This window comes from Urocampus carinirostris, chromosome 8 (assembly GCF_059441175.1).
Source record: "Urocampus carinirostris isolate Australia breed hairy pipefish chromosome 8, RoL_Ucar_1.0, whole genome shotgun sequence".
NCBI lineage: Eukaryota > Metazoa > Chordata > Actinopteri > Syngnathiformes > Syngnathidae > Urocampus > Urocampus carinirostris.
Window position 1 is genome coordinate 16,664,813 of NC_142356.1, and position 18,986 is coordinate 16,683,798.

The 18,986-nt window shown below is 39.2% G+C and overlaps 1 protein-coding gene across 2 annotated transcripts in view; it reads left to right on the forward strand.

Moving 5' to 3' along the window:
- The window catches only part of hhip (hedgehog interacting protein), a 51,920-nt gene that overhangs the window by 18,731 nt on the left and 14,203 nt on the right, over window positions 1-18,986 (forward strand). For both annotated transcript variants that reach the window (XM_088341773.1, XM_088341774.1), the window contains exons 5-11: window positions 2,531-2,682; window positions 4,160-4,333; window positions 4,401-4,544; window positions 4,623-4,741; window positions 6,123-6,246; window positions 7,025-7,170; window positions 9,411-9,492. In XM_088341773.1, the coding sequence (XP_088197899.1) occupies window positions 2,531-2,682; window positions 4,160-4,333; window positions 4,401-4,544; window positions 4,623-4,741; window positions 6,123-6,246; window positions 7,025-7,170; window positions 9,411-9,492 (941 nt within the window). The remainder of the gene's footprint in view (window positions 1-2,530; window positions 2,683-4,159; window positions 4,334-4,400; window positions 4,545-4,622; window positions 4,742-6,122; window positions 6,247-7,024; window positions 7,171-9,410; window positions 9,493-18,986) is intronic.

The following is an 18,986-nucleotide window of genomic DNA, read 5'->3' on the forward strand; positions in this document are numbered from 1 at the left end:
CACGCACAGTAGATACGATGTTTACCAGCAACATCAACAGGATGGAGCTGCCTTCAATATAGACCCTTTCCCCCCTAGAGAGAGGGCCCAGATAACTCGTTTATCATCAGTTCCATGCACATGCTGTGATTGTAATGCCCTGTGTTTCCTTCTGCTACCACCCCGCAACAACCGCCCCCCTTTCTATGGACGCCCACCCTCCGCGTCCCTTCCATATGCCAATTAAGCGGCAGTGAAACAATGGCGTGCCGCTTTGGTGTGGGCTCCATGCTGCGCTGTGGGTGTTCTGCCGGTAATTTGATCTCTGTACGCTTGTCCATGCCACAAATGCGCACCATCCTCAGTCATCCTCACCACAATCTCTCTGCAACTGCTTGATATTTTTTCCCTCATATCTAATGTGATTGGACAAGACTCAGCTTGAATGTATTTACTTACAGCTGCAGCTTTTTTTGTACGTTGAGAGAAAAATGTCGCTTCCAATTTTGGAGAACATTCTTATGATAATTAGTCAACTTCTTCCCTTGATATGAGAAATTCTTTTTTTAATGATGAGTTCAGAGACACAACAGATCTCAAACAAGCAAGAATGGACAAATTATCTGCAATAACGCTCCTTTTCATTGTTTTTCCCAATGTTTCTGAGTTTTTTTCAGTAATCGCATTTATGAATTTATTTAGTTATTACATTTTTCCTTTTTTAAAAACAGAATTTCCTAGAAAAAACGCATAGAGGATAAGATCTATTCGCAATCTTCCCTTTGCCTGCCAGAAGGTACGCTGACAAATAGTGTATTTACGGCCCCCGTTAAGGGACGGCCGATGTACAATGGAGCAATCCGAGGAGATATTAGCAAGGGAGGAAATTGTGTACTCGGTTGCGACACTGTTTATTCAGGGTGTCACCCCCCTCATTTGACCTCAGACCACAGCCTCTTTGGACTTGAGGTTACCTTTGGTTTATTTTAGGGATATGGGTCACTTCATCCCTGAATTCAACAAATGGACATCTCCATTTAACATCCTGTCATTTGGCACAGTATAAATCACCTTTTCCCTCTCCCATTATTTTATTGGTCTTCAGTGAGTTGTTACCTCATCTGACTCTTTAGCATCTCAACAGCATTCACAACCTCAACGTAACCCACAAGGTTATTGGTATGGGTCTCGGTTCCTGCTCGTCGGCACTTTGAGTACAATCCAGCGTGCCACGCCATCCATTTCGATTCCACATGTGGCTCTCTGCAACCATGTTATGTATCTAAACAAGAGACTTAGTAGTGTAGTCAAGGTATTTAAATTGTACAAGCTTTGAATTGTCCAGATGTACTAGCACAGCTGTCTGAACCTAGCTGGAAGCACCTATTTGCACTATTGTCATTATAAATTTAGCCAAGGGAAATCACAGTCTTGGATATTGTGATACCCGGAATCGCTGGTGTTGAAAAAAATGACGTCCACTATTCTGTCTGCACGCACCTTGATCAAAATTACCATATTTGCATTACTTCACCTGTGCCATAACTTAAACCTGCTTTCAGCTAGTATAATGTGTAATCTACTTTCAGACAACAAATTTGCATTTGTGTGAGAGAAATCATTCTTGCACGGCATAGTGTAACTTGACAATTTTAATAAATATCTAGACACAATCTTCGAATGCTTGTGTTGATTTTTTGATAAAAAGAAGAGTGAAGCAAAAATTGCCCGGCAGCCTGGCCTGGCCAAGCTTGACGCTATCGCTGATTATCATAGCAAACTATGACAGCGGGACCACCAGGATAGTGACAAGTGGTAGAACTGCCCCTGGGACCAAGACGAAGGTTTATAGATTACACAAGCAATTTTTATGTTTTCTAAACAAGATAGTGGGAGTTGGCAGCCCTTTCACTGTTTTGTTCACCCATCCTCCATTTAGCTGTGAATTCTGCATGCATTTTGTGTAAACCAGGGAAGGCGCGCGATTGAGTGGGTCGGCAGTGTGGTTGGGGTGGTGCGCAGTTGAAGCACTATGCACTTTTGTGCTCTCTATGAACTGTGAGCGAGCTAATAAATTCTTTGAGCCACTCAGCGCCGCATTCACGGATATCCCCCAAAGATTACACACACAAATCACTACACAATGGGGGGCCACCTTGGAGGGCCCCGGGGCGTCGTGGGAGGGGCAGGGTGAGCGGTTGCAAAGACCCTGATCCCCGGGGACAAGCGTGCACAACCAAGAGGAATGGGTGGGGTTGTAAAAGGAGGCGCCAACCGCTGCGCTCAGAGTCAAATGGTTTATAATGGCGGGTAATGGTATATTCAAGAAGGTTGGTGGAGGTGTGAAGTGAAACAGGCGACGGTTTGAAAAGGAAGAATGAGAGAATGCACGGGGTGTCAAAGGGAATGTGATGGATAAATAAAAAGGAGGGATTAGAGGGTTGGTAGGGTGGGGACGGAGCGGGCGATTCCGGACCCACACGACCAAGGAGAGGCCGAGGCGGGACATAATTAACTCCTGGATCTTTTGTGCTTTGCCATCTGACTGCAGGGCGGAGATGAAAGGGGCCTGCTAAGCCTGGCATTCCATCCCAATTATAAGAAGAATGGCAAGCTCTACGTTTCCTACACCACCAACCAAGAGCGCTGGGCCATCGGGCCGCATGACCACATTCTGCGCGTGGTGGAGTACACCGTGTCCAGGTAACAGGATACGGATCAAGCACAAGTTGACGCTGATCACAAACTTGATGAGCGTAATACAACTGTGTTCTTATCATTTTTTTCAAAGATTGCCTACTTCTAACGCCAACATTATAAGACAAACATTGTCTAATGTTAAGTTTTCTTGTGATATATTTTCTAATTCAGCTTTTTTGTATTTTGCAGGAATAAAATGAATTAAACATTTCACTCATAATCTGGTGATGTAAGAGCAAAAAGTCTGAATAGCTATTTCAAAACCTAACTAGGTGATACAATTAATAATTAAAGTGTTACATAACTAATATAATTAACATGTAATTAATTTAATAAATACAATACATCATTTTTTTATTGCAAGTTACTGATTATTTTTTCTCTCTCCTGAATGTCTAATAAAGCTTTTTTTTCTATGGTTTCATTATGCATACTATTTCTTCTGGAATTGGGCAAACCCGTATTCCGTAATATCTTAACCACTACGATTGTAGGGACACCACTTCCAGTGGTGTTTCTTGGGCAAGTACAGCCTTGTGGCGCCAAACTTTAGAATTTATTACGATGTTAGCTATGGATTAGAAACTCCTTTGACAGTGAAATCGATAATCAGAAGTGGCAACTGGCCAGTAGCTTTATATAGCAATAGTAAGTAAATAATTTTATTATATTGGATGGTTCAATGATAGGTGTCATAAGCTTAAGTCACAGAAATAAAAACTTTGAAATATGTGGGACAAAATTGACATGATTTCATACAGCAATATAACAGATTGTAAAACTTGAACAGAGCATATTTTGGAAAAGTTTCCACCCAAGGTTATGTTATGGAGCAGTAAAAGTTGGCAGGTCATCAGGATTCGACTATTCATAAAATGAATGCTGTTTATTTGACGTAGGATGTGTTTTGGGGAAAAACAACCTTCTCTCACAAACTCCATGTCAATCTCTGCTGTCCATTTGACTTAATGACCTAATCCTAATTACAATTTTGGCACGCTGTCTCGCTGACTGACTGCCGCACATGGGGCCGTAACTCAATTAGAGGATTCAATGGCACTTTTACAGCATCGTTATTTTCTTTAGAAATATGTACTTTTCTTTCTTTTTTTTGAGTTACAAAGTGCGGGAACTAGAGACACTCCAAAAAAGACGGGATGAAATGTTACTCCAACTAGCAAAGCCAAAGCTTCATTTAGCAATCAACCGTGTGATGTCATCGTCCGCCCACTGTCTGCCTTATGTCTCAACTTGACATTTCAAACATTTCATGCCAGTGATGGAAGTTGTTTTTGTTTCACGTCAGCATTTTTGTCTTTCAATGCTGGAAAATAATGTTAATATCATGAAAAAGATGACGCCTTGTCATATGAATTATTTCCGAGGGGCCCACTCAGCCCTCGGATGGCGGAACCTCCATAACGGTTTTCATGTGTAAAATGACATAAGTAAAAGGTAAATTTCCTCTGGTTTTTCTCAGAAAGAACCCAAACCAGGTAGACACCCGAACAATTCGGGTACTGATGGAAGTGGCAGAGCTGCACAGAAAACATCTGGGTGGCCAGCTCATGTTCAGCCCCGAAGGGCTGCTGTACATTATCCTTGGGGATGGAATGATCACTCTGGATGACATGGAAGAGATGGATGGACTCAGGTGAGGAAATGTGCAAGATTTTCAAGACCTGAATGGGAACTGGATAAAAAAAAAGGTTTCTTTTTAGTGATTTCACAGGGTCCATGCTCAGAGTGGATGTGGACACGGACATCTGCTCGTCCCCCTATTCCATACCGCGCGACAACCCGTATTTCAACAGCACTAACCAGCCCCCGGAAATATTTGCACATGGCTTGCACGACCCAGGCAGGTTGGTTAACTCCCCCTAGAAACTCTGGACACTAATTGTGTAATTCTGGGCTTATTCTTGGTGGTCTGTGTGGCATAGGTGCAGTGTGGATCGTATCCGAACAGAGAACGGGAGCCTTTATGTGCTCTGCACAGACGCCAGCGGCAAAAACTCCACTGTGGGAAGAATATTAGAGATTAACAAAGGGAAAGATTACGGTGAGTTCAAGTTGTTTACCACATTTTACTTTTTTATTTATGCTTATTTAGTTTATTCCGTCCCCGGGATATTAATTTTCACTGATTGTACTGGGAAGGGGGGTACAGTTTGTTGCAGCAGAGCTTGCGCCAAATGACCGATTTACATTACCTTGTATTTCCAGCCGGTCACCTATCCAAGTACTGACCTGGCTTAGCTTCCAGAAATTGGGCGTTCTCAGGGTGGTATGGCTGTTAACAGGTCTTGTAAATGACTTAACTTCAGATCAAGGAGAGAAACGTTCTGAAATAATTTAACAATTATTTGGGCTGCATCAATTCTCAGTCAATTTTCTTAATAATATGTATAAATCATAGAAATAAAAAGCATTTGAGGTAAACTATGCAGACACATTTAACAAAATAATCAATAACTGCTTATTCAGCAGCTTAAAAGTACTTAAAATATTGTGTACATCTTTTCCTTCTCATTTTCTTTGCAAAAAATCCAAATAGTTTGCACATTTTCCCCTTTGAGAATTATAGCATTTCCTTTTCTTTCCACACCATTGAGTGTAAGTTTTGAAACTTGTCCTGGCTTTTAATTGAGAAAAAAAATCTACCTCCTCAAACCATCTTATTTTACAAAAATCCTTGTTGTAAGCGCACAGCACTTTGGCAACATGTTAAGAAACAGTCCTGGAAAACTGCCGAGGTACAGTAGGTTAAATGTAAAATGTTTTGGGTATCATTAAAATAACCCTAGGCCTCTACCCCCTACTCGTGGCACGTGGACATTCCAAAAGAGTACAAAATTGCATCCACACTTTGGACTTGGAGCTGTCAACAGCAATAACCGCCATGGTGACGGCTGAACATTGTTGAAACACAAATCTCAGTGGGGTTCCTCAAAATTAGAGGGAAAAAAACTCAATAAGCGGTTCTTGACCATTTTTAACCCGCTTTTCCTTTACAAATAAATCACGGGTGTTTTTCTCAATAAGGGAGAATTTGACAACTGCAATGTATGCTTGCCCCCCTGCGAGGGATGGTGCGCGACAGAGGCCAATGATCTAAACTGGAGAGCCATTACTGTGGGGAAATCAGCATGCCGGCCGCCATTCACATAGACCGTTGCCAAGATCACAGCATTCCAAAAATAAGTCCTATTACATCAGCGTCAAACTTGTGAACCTAACAGAGGGGACAGTGCTATCGTCGGCCAAAGCAGTCCGGACCAAAAAGACCTACAATGTCATGGTTTATTCCGCAAATGGTCATTGTGACCAGTTGTAACGCTTAGTGTTTTTTTCTATATTTAGCAGAGCTTTATTTACATATTTTATGGGTAAGAGAACACGGTAACCTGTTACCATTTTCCTTCTGCTCCTTTCCTGTCCAGAGAACGAACCTTCCGTCTATGACCTGCAGTCCATCGGAGGAGCGCCACCAGTGGGGGGTTTCATTTATAGAGGTTGCCAATCCAGACGATTGTATGGCAGCTACGTTTTTGGAGATAAGCTTGGGTAGGTTCAGACAGCCAGAGTTTTGTATTTTCTCTATCCTCTCCTTGGATTCAACTGTCCCTTGCATTAGGTAGTGCCAGGGTAAATACAAAGTTCCATCTGCGTCAGGGTGGGGGAGGAGGAGGACATGGGTATTGTGTTACTTTTGCCACATTGGCCCGGCAAGTTCAGTGTAAATGTAGATGAGACATCCTGCCTCTCGCTGTTCACACTTTTTGTTGGTTTGTAATTCATCCTCGTTTGCTGATGTCAAACGCTGACGCTTAAAGAAACAAAACGGAAGTTTTAGTTCTCCCTTTAGGAACTTTGCAATTAGGCGTGGTGCAGTCACCTCATTTCTTTCAGATTTTTGGGTATGTTAATAGGGTTGATTGAAGGCTTTGTCATGATGAAATAACCAGCCAAGTAGCAACGCGTACACTACCATTCAAAGGTTTGGGGTCACCCTGACAATTTTGTGTTTTTCATTAAAGTTACACTTTAATCTAATGAGTTGTTCAATGTCCATGCTCTTTTGCCGGTCAAAGCCCCTACCTATTTTTATTGTTTAAATGTTTAAATTCTGATTCAACCCAACATCTGATTCAAACGTTCGATTGTTACCTTGAAGCTAAATTTTTAGCATGAATTGATAGTCACAGTTACACGGTTTCAAACACATTGCAAAACATGGTCTTTACAGATGCCAAATCCTTGCTTCGATTAAATCTACAGAATTATTCATTGGACTATATGACCCACTTGACTCATTCATTCTGTCTTCTTGTTTTTATCTCAGCAACCTACGGATTCTCCAGAAGTCAACAATTACACCGTCAGCAGCAAGCGAGCAATGGCAGGAGAAACCGCTTTGTCTGGGCTCAGCCAGCTCCTGCGGCTCCACGCTAGTCGGACACATCCTGGGATTTGGTGAAGACGAGCTTGGTCAGTTTTTTTTTTCTTCTAAAAGTTAGTTCTCAGATGGTTGACCACTCAATGCTTTAAAATGTGTCATGTCTAAAAAAGTTGCTTACTGTATCTTTTAAGCAATATCGAATAAAATGTGTCACTTTGTATTTCTCAAAACAAGTATGGGATTCCAATTCATCACAGATATCCTAAATTGAGTGTACGATCCACTATGAAATTAATATACAAGAAAGTAAATGGAAAAAAAACAATGTTGCTTGCTAGTTACCTTTTGATTAAACTTATTTACATATTTAAATAATCTTGGTATACAAAGCCAAGAATTGGTGACATAATAACCTGGAATATGTCTTCACTTGAAAAAAAAAGGTTTTGTTTTGGAGGATGAAAATAGTTTAAAGAAGAATTACCATCAATTTCTGTATCCTCACAGAACATACAGATTTAGGACCTTTAACCATTTATACAATTCCCAAGCAGAAAATTAAGTCTTAGGATTTTCAAATTAAGGTGGTGATGCAACTGTAATAGCAGTGTCTGAAATAACATCTGCCCGGACGCCCGGGGCGTGCATCTTTTACGTCGGGCGTCCAACTTACACAACGTCTCTGCCCGGGTGGCCGACAACTTTTTCAAGGAAAAAAAAAACCCAAAAAAACGAAAGATTTGTTTTTCAAATCAAACTTTTGCTTTATTCCGATTTCGAAATGTTAGTTTGATTTGGAAATTTCGGTTCATTTGGCAATTTGCATACTCTGCAGCCGATCAGAAGACTGCATCGGATAACTTCGTGCTTCTGGACTTTCCCGAGCGTTATAAGGTCGTGCATTTGCATATCATTTTCCAAAGTAGACGCACAGAGAACACAAGAAAAATGGAGAAGTGGTTAGGAATCAAGCCAAAACCTCAGCCCCAGAAGAAAGCTTGAAAATATGCTAATAAAATGTATGACTCTACAAAGCGTAAACATACATTAAAAGCATTGTGTAGCAGTGTAGCAGACAACGAAACTTAAACATTGCAAGTAAATACAGGTACATACTGATGGCAGATGGAAAACAGCGATGTCATATACATGCAATGAATGTTATGAGTAGATTTATAATAAACTTAATTTTAAAGTGTTGTTCTGTTATATATCTCAATTATCAATCTTTAATACTTTGCAACAATGGGTTTTTTGCGATTAGTCTTATTGTGTCAAGTTATGAAAAATGGGGAGACAACTCTGAAAAGTTGCCAGGTGCCCGGTAACTTTTTATCACGAGTTTCAGACACTGGTAATAGTATTAACCAAAACACAAATGCCTAGTAGGAAGACACTTCTTAGCAAAAAAGAAAAAGAAAGGTATTCACGCCGATCTGTATTAATTTTTGTTTCTTTTGTTTCTTTGTTTTTTTCTATTCTGGTAATACAATTGGAGGAAAGTGTATAAGCAAAGGTAATTTTCGAAGTGAATTTTAGTCTTACTGTATTTGCGCACATACAGTTTAGCATTAATTGAAGGGACACTATGAAATTATAAAAGATTATATAATTTTTGGTAAACAAAACTGCATTTTAAGATGAATAAGCATCCAAATCATTAATGTGAGCTAGGGTAACCATGCTTAGGGAGATGTTGCTGTTTGATTAGCAGCCGGGTGCAGTTAACTTTGCGTGTGAGTAATTTTAAGACGAGTAACCATTTGAGGGGCGTTTATTTTGTCAGCAGGTGACCCATCCGGCGATTCGTTTGCTCTCTATTTGCGGCACGGCCACCTTTCGAGGAAATTCCAGTCAGCTGGAAATACATATTTCCTACAAGATTAAATGTCTTACCCATTAAGAGTCACTCATAAAATCCCAAATCCCCCCCGTTTTCCATGCTGGGCCACCTACGGCACAATGTTTGGGACCGGTGTAGTGTGTTGCCGTCAATTTGGGAGCGCTCGGGTGAAGTGAGGTGAGCGGCCTAATGTGATACAGAACATTATACTAGCTGCAACCGACCAGTCACTTGGCGGGATTATGCACTGTCAGCTGCAGTGTTTCTGATTAAGTCAAACACTCGTTCAACAACAGCCATGGCAAATGTTTGATCGCTGCTTTTTACGGAGGTATTTCGATTCTTGAAAGGCACGGGACCATGCAGACACATGTTTACACTTTGTCCCCTTATGGAATTGAGCTGTTTTCCATTAAATCATCCCCCGTGAGATTCCCGGACATGAGTATTCATCTTTCATGTGGCTGTTTCGTATTTTGTTTACAGGTGAAGGCTACATACTGGCGAGCAGTAAAAGCATGGCGCAGTCGCACAGTGGGAAACTCTACAAGTTGGTGGACCCCAAAAGGTACATTTCAGTGCTTCTAAATTTCTAAGCAACATAATGACTTTCATCAGGTTTTTTCTCAAAATTATAAACTAAAGAGTGGGGGTATTTCGACATGCAACAACGGTCACAGACTATATCTACAGTGGGATGCCATTACAGGCTGCTGATCAATTATTGTGATCGGCTTATGTAAATATCATATTGGTCCTTGGAAATTAGCACTCAAGATTGGTGGCCATTTGAGCATTAGTATTATCTGTGTTTCTGGTTTCTGAAAAATGTGTCTCGGACAAAACGTAATTGCCAACTGTCCAACATATCAAACCAATATGTGACAGATCACTTGTTTACCAACAATATTTTTGACAGGACTAACCAACCAGAATTCTATTTTTGAATAAAATTCAGTGTGGTTTTCCAGTTAGGGTCTATGTGCTGGCACGATGGCTCAAAATGCGTGCACCGTGCAACATCCAGGCTCATTCTTCTCAAACTCGCAGCGCGGAGGCCAATTGCGGCCCCCAGGATAATAGTTTGAGGCTCCAGCCTTATTATGAAAGTTGAATGGACAGTGTGTATTTTTTTCCTGCTAGATGTCGCTGTAATCTGTCGTGCGACGAAAAACGAGTGCTAAAAGCGCAACAGAAGAAGACAAAATACACAGACTCAAAGTGAACCAAACGCACCTTATTAGTTTTGAAATGAAGATAAATAAGAAAAGAAAAAGTAAACAAAAAGAAAAAACACAAAAAGGATAAGAGTCCATGCAAATTTGTGTACGTTACCAACAGAACTAAATCCAATGTATCAATACTTCTAAATGAAAAAAGAAAATCTAAAATTGATTTCATGACGACTAGTTGTGCTTTTCATCCTGAAAAATAATACAATTCTAGAGACCTTTTTCACATGACAGCAATGATATCTAGGAAAAACAGATTGTAAATAGGTCATTTTAATGCCAGATCACTGTTCCACTATTAAATCTCACACAGGCTGCACGTATCACAGATTAGTGATTTGATCTTTCCAATGGAAACACAGAGTATCGACTGTCACATTTCTCGATGCAACCTGCCAGTGTGTGCAGTAGTTTGTGGCTTTAAATATTTTCTTCGAGGCATAATTAGACACAGCGGAGCCATAGTAGAAGCGTACTCAATAAAGTGGCCGGTGTAACGCGCCCCCGTGCTGATGCAACCCACGAGGCCGTCGTTAATCACCCCATCTTTCAAATAGAGGTCGTCACATGATGCCGTCTTTACCGCAAGCCACCGTGGAACGGTAACCGGAGTGCGAGCGTTGCATTTCACTACATTAGTGTCAGTTATTGCTAACGGCCGAGCTAGATGGATGCACGCCGTAACTGGCAGCGTAACCTCACGCCGGTTATTTTCAGAGCATCCGGACAGCAGGTTTTATTTTGCTGAGAGTGGGGGAAAAACACCAGGGGCACCTGTTTTGTCCCGCCCAGAGACTTTGACACATCATTTATTTCAACACACGTTCGAACACAGTGTTTCTCTAACCTTTTGAATCAAGTACGCACTTTATCACTGCCGATCATTAAAATACATGTTGCGTAGAAATTCCTGCTTTGCTTTTCCATCGTTTTCAGTAGCCTTGTGTGTGTAGAATGACTTTTTCCCCATTTGCGTAATACCTAAAAAAGTTATATTGCCCCCTTTTGACCACCATTTTTGGTGGCGTTATGGACAAACCCCTGCTGTTAATTACAAATTATTATCTCAGAAATCGGTTTTGTTCATTACCAGATTTGGTTAGCTTATCTGTCGAAACTAATGTCAGCTGTCCTCTAGTGGCCATTTAACTACCAAGAACTAAATAGTGTTTTTCAACCAGTGTGGCTTGGCACACTTCTATGCCGTGGGACCTTGACTAGTGTGCAGCAGAATATTTCCCGATTTTATCATTGCGAAAAAGCAAGCCGTTGTTCAGTATCTTTGCTTTCTTCCAGTGAACAGATGAGCTACTTTAACATTCATCCATATAAGTAGGTGGCCACCAATAACTATTTTTTTCTTTTTATGTTATCGTAATCTGCAGATTGACATCACTTTTACTTTTATATACTAATTATCTTCTCATGAAGCAGCACAGGGAAATAAACTTAATAGCCTATTTTGGTTGATTAAGCTGCTTAAGATTGCACCGCAAAAAATAATAATGTAAATCAAAGTAAAATCTTCACATATTATATTGCTGATTTATATCATTCTACAAAAATGAAAGAAAGAAAAACATATTTGTTCCACGGGCAGATACTTTCTTCTCATGTTAAAAATATTTGTTGTCCTTTTTCTCGAAAAAATTAGGTAAAAATACAGTAAAATCCAAAACGACAACTAAATTATTCACAAAAAAACAATAACCTGTATTACATGCTAATGACCACACATTGTTAAAAAAAAACATTATACTGTGAACTTTGGCAATATGATAACTTTAGAAAATATTGAAATTGGTGCCGGAATTATTTCTGATGGACTTTGTGCCTCTGGATTATATAATCAAAAGAGTTTGAAACTGTCTAAATTCATGGAAAAACACTGACTTTGAGGACTGATAATATTCCATTAAATGAATGCACAAATAGTAGGAAATACTCTGTATGGGTCTAATCATATTTTTTCGCATCAGCCAATATTTTGAACAACACAAGGGGAATTGGACATACTGTTGTATCGGTACCTGGTACAATATTGATCACTACTCGAGAGTTTAGGATAAGCATCAGTCTGCAAAAACTAGGTGCCAATGTCCCTAGTTGCATAATACAACACAAACAAATCACCTTCCTATAAGGCATATATGCTGCTAACCTACTAGCCTAAATAACACTGAATGAAATTATATTGTTGCACATTCATATAGTATTAAAGTGGGCAGCACGGCGGAGCACTGGTTAGTGCGTGTGCGGCACAGTTCTCAGGTCATGAGATCGAACCTCCTGTGTGGAGTTTGCATATTCTCTCCGTACTTGCGTGGGTTTCCTCCGGGCACTCCGGTTTCCGCCCACGTTTCAAAAACATGCATTTCAGGTTAATTGGCCGGTCCAAATTGTCCATAGGTGTGAATGAGCGAGTGAGTTGTCTGTCTCTATGTGCCCTGCCCCTGGCTGGCGACCAGTTCAGGGTGCCCCCTGTCCACTGCCCAAAGATAGCTGGGATGGGCTCCAGCACCCCCACGACCCTACTGAGGTGCAGTTAATTAATGGATGGATGGATGATATTAAAGTTCCTTGCACTTTTGTGCATTAACACACAATAACACACAATATACAATAACCAAACAGATTTTTTAAAAGACAAGCAGACACTGAACTTGAAATTTTACATTTGACAGCTCAGGGCACATTCAAAGACAATTTTTAAAAAATGTAAACAAAGAATCGCTTTTAGATGAAAACAAATGCTCAATTTAGCCTGAACGACAACAAACCGATAAGATTTGTAGTAAATAACTGATGACATATTCCATTGGAAAATAAGCAAATGTATAAATGTTTAAGCTCAAATTCGCAGATGTTCACTCGACTAAAGTATTGGCACTGACATAGAATGTGACTATGAAACGGGACCAAGTCAATTTCCTGTCCTCCGAAATAGCATCAGAAGCCCGTTTTACACTACCCATAAAAGGCGGCATTGCATTACAAGTATTTCTTATAGTAGCAGATCATGTTTGACTTTGTAGGCTCTACTGTATGCAATGCATGCATGTATTTTTTTCCGTGTCTTTAAAGGGGCGGCGTTTGCCAGGCACAAGCAAAAGAAAAGCCGAATGAAATATCTCTTGTTAAATGAATCGAGACAGATTAAGTAGAAAAAGCAGACTGGGAATCACATTTGAAATATGTTATGCAGCTGATCAGTCGTGGGTGACGACAGTGCCACCCAGGCATCGCCGCAATGAATTGCACCGCAGATGTTTAAGAAAAAAAACGGGTGGGGGGGGGCGTTCTTCTTATTTATGCTTTCTGGCCCAAGCGCTGGATGCGTTTCCCCGCCGTCAGAACAATTCTTTCCACTGTGTACTGCACTTGTTTAGTCTCAGGACTGCGTGATGTACTGCATGCTACTTTGTTATCACTGAAAAATTACGACTTAAAAAAAAAAAACATCACTTTTTTCTTATACTGTACAATTAAAGCTCTGCCCCATGATATTTTGCTCTACAAATTATAGCATCATAAAAGTATTCTCATAAAATAACTACTTTTCCCTTTTTTATTTTGTTATGTTCAGAAAATTGCTATAGTTTTTTTGCTATAATTCTATAATTTTTCTATAATTGCACACTTTTTATTTTACGTCATTTCATAATTGGAACCAGACAGTTAAGTTTTTGCGAAATTGAGATAATTTTTTTCCGAAATATTATAGCTTCATTTTTAATTTTTTTTCACATTAAAAATATTCCTACCTGAATACAGGTTTTTCAGTGCAACATTTTTCTTGAGAAAATAAAAAGAAATTCTTATGAAATGTACCCTCTTTTTTTCTCACATTAAAACAATAATATTTTTGTGGTAATGAAATACTTTTTAATCAAAAAAGTTTTACGATTTGTGTTTGTATTACTGAACAATTATTTTGGGGGAAATAAATTGATATAATGAATGAAAGTAACAAAACGATATAGTGCCTCTGCAACTTTAAGTAAAATTAAACCTATATTAAACGCAGCAGCAAGATGTCGGACAATTATGTCAGCTCTCTTTGAGTGAGGCTAATGTTATGTAAAATAAATGCTACTTTCTTAACTCTACAAGTATTTAAAATGCATGTTTATATGATAGTTCATGGGTTTTGCTTATTATTTTAGTCAATATATTTTTTTAATGAATTGAGTTTTTTATCATTTGGAACTGCTATAAAGTACACACTGTCCCTTGAAAAAAAACAGTCTGAAAATCTTTACCAGTGTTTAGATTTTGGGAAAATATTCTTATGATTGGCTAATAAAACTCTGACGATTTTAGGTTTTGTGCCTACCCAATAATATTTGAAGCAATATTTTGATTTCATGTATGAAAATAATCCGTTTTTATTGTGTCATTGCTCGTGGTGACGCTGCATGTCCGGGAACAAGGAGAAGCTGTTAGGTAGAGCATTAAATGCCCTACAGGGAAACATTAGCCCTAAAATCCCTCAGCAGTGTTTGTGTAAACATGTCCTGGCCAGATGACTTCATTTGGAGGTATTTGTTTGTCAGTTGAAGTGCTCCTTCGATAATAAATAGGCCACCATGCGTCAAAAACTGCTGAATGGAGGCTTGTGAAACCAAAAAGAGACGAACACTGATGCCTACGGTGGTTGCTGCTTTGGAGGGCGGATAGATGTCTTCCCATTTTGCTAATTCTGACCAATGTGCGGGTGTCAAAATCGAGTCAAAGATTAGATTTGATTAGTTTTCCATGGTGACATTCCAAATCCCAGGGCAATCAGTGGATTTACGATTACATTTTAAGTAAAAGTTGACTACATTGGCGAATTACAGAATCTGTACGGATGCTTAAAACCCTTGAAAATGCTTGAATTTTAATGTGTTTTGGATTAAAAAGCGCTTGGATTTTGGGTGAAGTGCTTGTAAATACCTGAAAGTGTTGCCAAGTCTGCTGAAAAAGGACACAGACACTGTTCTTTCGTGGCTTTGCTTTGCCATTGCATGTCTCCTTCCCTTATGATTTACAAGAGTTGGCATTAGTTTGTACCGCTTTGCCCTATAAAGCGTCATAACACCTAAGGGTCGCGCCCAAGAAGACAGGTGCATGCAACACCTAAACCGGGAAATGTGTATTACTGCTAGGATTACGTAGTTATTATCAACTTTTATTATGGGCCATACAAAAACTGAGCAACTGAAAATGTAATCTACATGTAAATGTTTTTTTTTTTACCCAACATCTATATGAGGAGAGATTTCTCAAAATTATTTACACACCTATTGTTCAGATCCAATATATTCACGATTTAGTCAAGATCTAAAAACCATATGTCTTGATAAATGCACACGCAAGATTAAAAATCGCATCCAGTGAAGAAAATAAGTATTCGAAGACCCTATTTTGCTCATTCTCCCACTTAGAAATCATGGAGGGGTCTGAATTTTTCATCGTAGGTGCATGTCCACTGTGAGAGAGATAAACTAAAAAGAAAAATCAAGAAATCACAATTTTTTATCAATTAATTCGTGTGATACAGCTGCAAATAAGTATTTGAACACATGTGTATCATCTAGAATTCTGACCCTGAAAGACCTGTTAGTCCACCCATTAGAAGTCCACCTGTACTCCATGTAGCACCTGTCCACCCAATACGATCAGTAAGACTTTAACTTGTAACACAGGAAAGACCAATGAGCTGTCCAAAGACACCAGTGACAAAATTGTACACCTCCACAAGGCTGGAAAGGGCTACATAGCAATTACCAAGCAGCTTAGTGAAAAAGGGTCCACTGTTGGAGCAATCATTAGAAAATGGAAGAAGCTAAACATGTCAGTCAATCTCAATCGGAGTGGAGCCCGATGCAAGATATCACCTTGTGGGGTCTCAATGATTCTAGGAAAGGTGAAGAATCAGCCAAAAACTACACGACAAGAGTTGGTCAATGACCTGAAAAGAGCTGAGACCACCGTTTCCAAGGTTACTGTAGGTAATACACTAAGACGTCATGGTTTGAAATCATGCATAGCACGAAAGGTTCCCCTGCTTCAACCAGCACATGTCAAGGCACGTCTTAAGTTTGCATTTGACCATTTGAATGATACAAAAGAGTCATGGGAGAAAGTTTTGTGGTCGGATGAGACCAAAATAGAACTATTCCACTAAGTGTATTTGGAGAAAGAAGAATGAAGAGTTATATATATACATCCCTACTGTGAAACACGGGGGTGGTTGCATCATGCTTTTGGGGTGTTTTTCTGAACATGGGTCAGGACAAGTGCACTGCATTAAAGAGAGGATGACTGGAGTCGTGTATTGTGAGAATTTGTGGAGCAACCTCCTTCCCTCAGTCAGAGCTTTGAACATGGGTCGTGGCTGGGTCTTCCAATACAACAGGGACCCGAAGCACACAGCCAGGAAAACCAGGGAGTGGCTCCGTAAGAAGCATATCAAGGCTCTAGCATCGCCCAGCCAGTCCCCATACCTGAACCCAATTGAAAATCTTTTGAGGGACCTCAAACTCCGTGTTTCTCAGCGACAGCCCAGAAACCTGACTGATCTAGAGAAGATCTGTGTGGAGGAGTGGGGCAAGATCCCTCCTGCAGTGTGTGCAAACCTGGTGTAAAACTACAGGAACCGTTTGACCTCTGCTATAGCAGACAAAGGCTACTGTACCAAATATTAACATTAATTTTCTCAGGTGTTCAAATATTATTTGTAGCTGTATCACTCAAATAAATAATTAAAAATCATTTTTTGTCATTTCTGGATTTTTCTTTTTAGTTTATCTCTCTCACAGTGGACATGCACCTACGATGAAAATTTCAGACCCCTCCATGATTTTTAAGTGGGAGAAATAGCAAAATACCTGGTTATTCAAATACTTATTTCCTCACTGTATGTATCGATAAATGGCAGATATATTTGAGGATCTTCAAAATATGTGATTCACACTGGATTTTTTTCTCTTAATAGTACTGGAGAAATGGATAAATTGGCTTGGAAAGTCCTTAAAAAGTGCTTAAATTTGGCGAAGAATCAGGTCTAAGAGCCCTGCAATGAATACATTTTACTTTAGAGGGATTTACGATAATGTTAATCAATTTTAAAACCCCTCCGCATTCAAAACACGTTACAATTATTAATTACCTTTTTTATCTTGCAAAATAGAAAGCAAATACAGATGTTCCGAAGCAAGTTTTATTTCTAGGCATTAAAATTAAGTGCTTTAACCTGGAACTGTTTTGCAAATGCCACAAATTGGTCACAAATGATCATCTGGGATATGAATCCACAATAATTAAACTGCGAAGTAGCGAGGGAGCTGTATTGCTTTGTTCAGGCCACACAATGACTTTATTGTGTTTTTGTTTTTGTTTGTTGCATGTAATGTTAGGACGATACAAATGTAATACTGAATATTACTAGAAATGAACGCCTTTATAGTTTGACATCCGTCTCACATAATAACAACTATACTAAATCGTTTAAATTGTCGGAAATTAGAATTACAATTTGAATAGTCTTTATCGTCTTTGATAACAACTTAGTGAACATGGTTTAGAATAAGATTAGACATTTTACTCTGAAGAAACATGTTTAAAGACTTAAAAGAGAAAAATTTGAATAAAATAATGTTAGGATAAATAGGCAGTCCTAGAGTACAAAATACTAAGGACTGTTTACTAGGCGAGCTTATAGCACATTACAAAATACGCATTTTCTATGGAAACTACAAAGCTCTTGCAATGTTTATCTTTTAGAATTTAAGATGTTTTTGAAAAAATGTCATACTTACAAATATTGAACAGTTATGTTCATATAAAACTTGTACTATGAAATAATCACGATCGCTACTTTGCTAAATAGAATAGAATAGAATAGTCTTCATTACCATTGATAATAACGTAGTGAACATTGTTTGCAATGAGATTAGACATGGCACTCCAAACACGTACTAAAGACTAAAAGAGAGAAACGAGATGGGCAATATTTGCAGGGCTAAGTTGTAAGTGCAATCTCCTTTCTTTGTAATACTACAATGAAAAATAATGCATCGTAACAATAGTGTAATGAATAGTAGTGCAATTTTGTTAAGCCGTAAACATGTTTTTTCAATAGAAATTGCGAGATATAATTTTTTTCCTTGTCTAACTTCCTTGTTTACGTTTTGTTTCCAGTTTTTTTTTTAAGTGATAACATTGTCTAAGAACCACTTATACACTAAGAATTGTGCTCTTAAAGGCTACTATGAATTTTTCTTCAAATCTGAATTTCTTATCCATTCTGAATTTCCATTTTCATATTTGGAAGCTCTGAATAGGCAAATATTCACAATATAGTGCTTTTAGACCAGCCTTTGTAAAAGGATAGTGGGATGTTTGGACGCGTTCTAAGGGATGGGCAGGGAACCTGTATGATGCAGCAGGGGTAAACCAGTGAAAGCTGTCGGGTCCTGCTGTTGAACAGAAGAGTGTGTTGTGTCACCCTGACCCGAGTGACATGGCCGCTTTTTTGTGTCCCGTTTCATCTGGAGGGACGAAAGCATGACTAACTTTGGTGCCAAGGTGCTTAACTTGTTTGGGTGTTTGGGTTGGCCATGGTCCAAACATTTTTGTGCGTGTTTTTTTCTTCTTTTTTTTTTCTTCTTCCTTTTTTTTTGTTATTGTATGTGTTTGTCTTGCTGTCAATCACCCCTCTTGAGGGATATGACTAAGGTAGATAGATAGATAGACCAGCCTAGTTTATAAGTCAGAGAGATCCGATGCTTATGTAGGTAATACTCCCAAAGTTCTATTTTCAGAGACTTTAAAACGTTAAAAT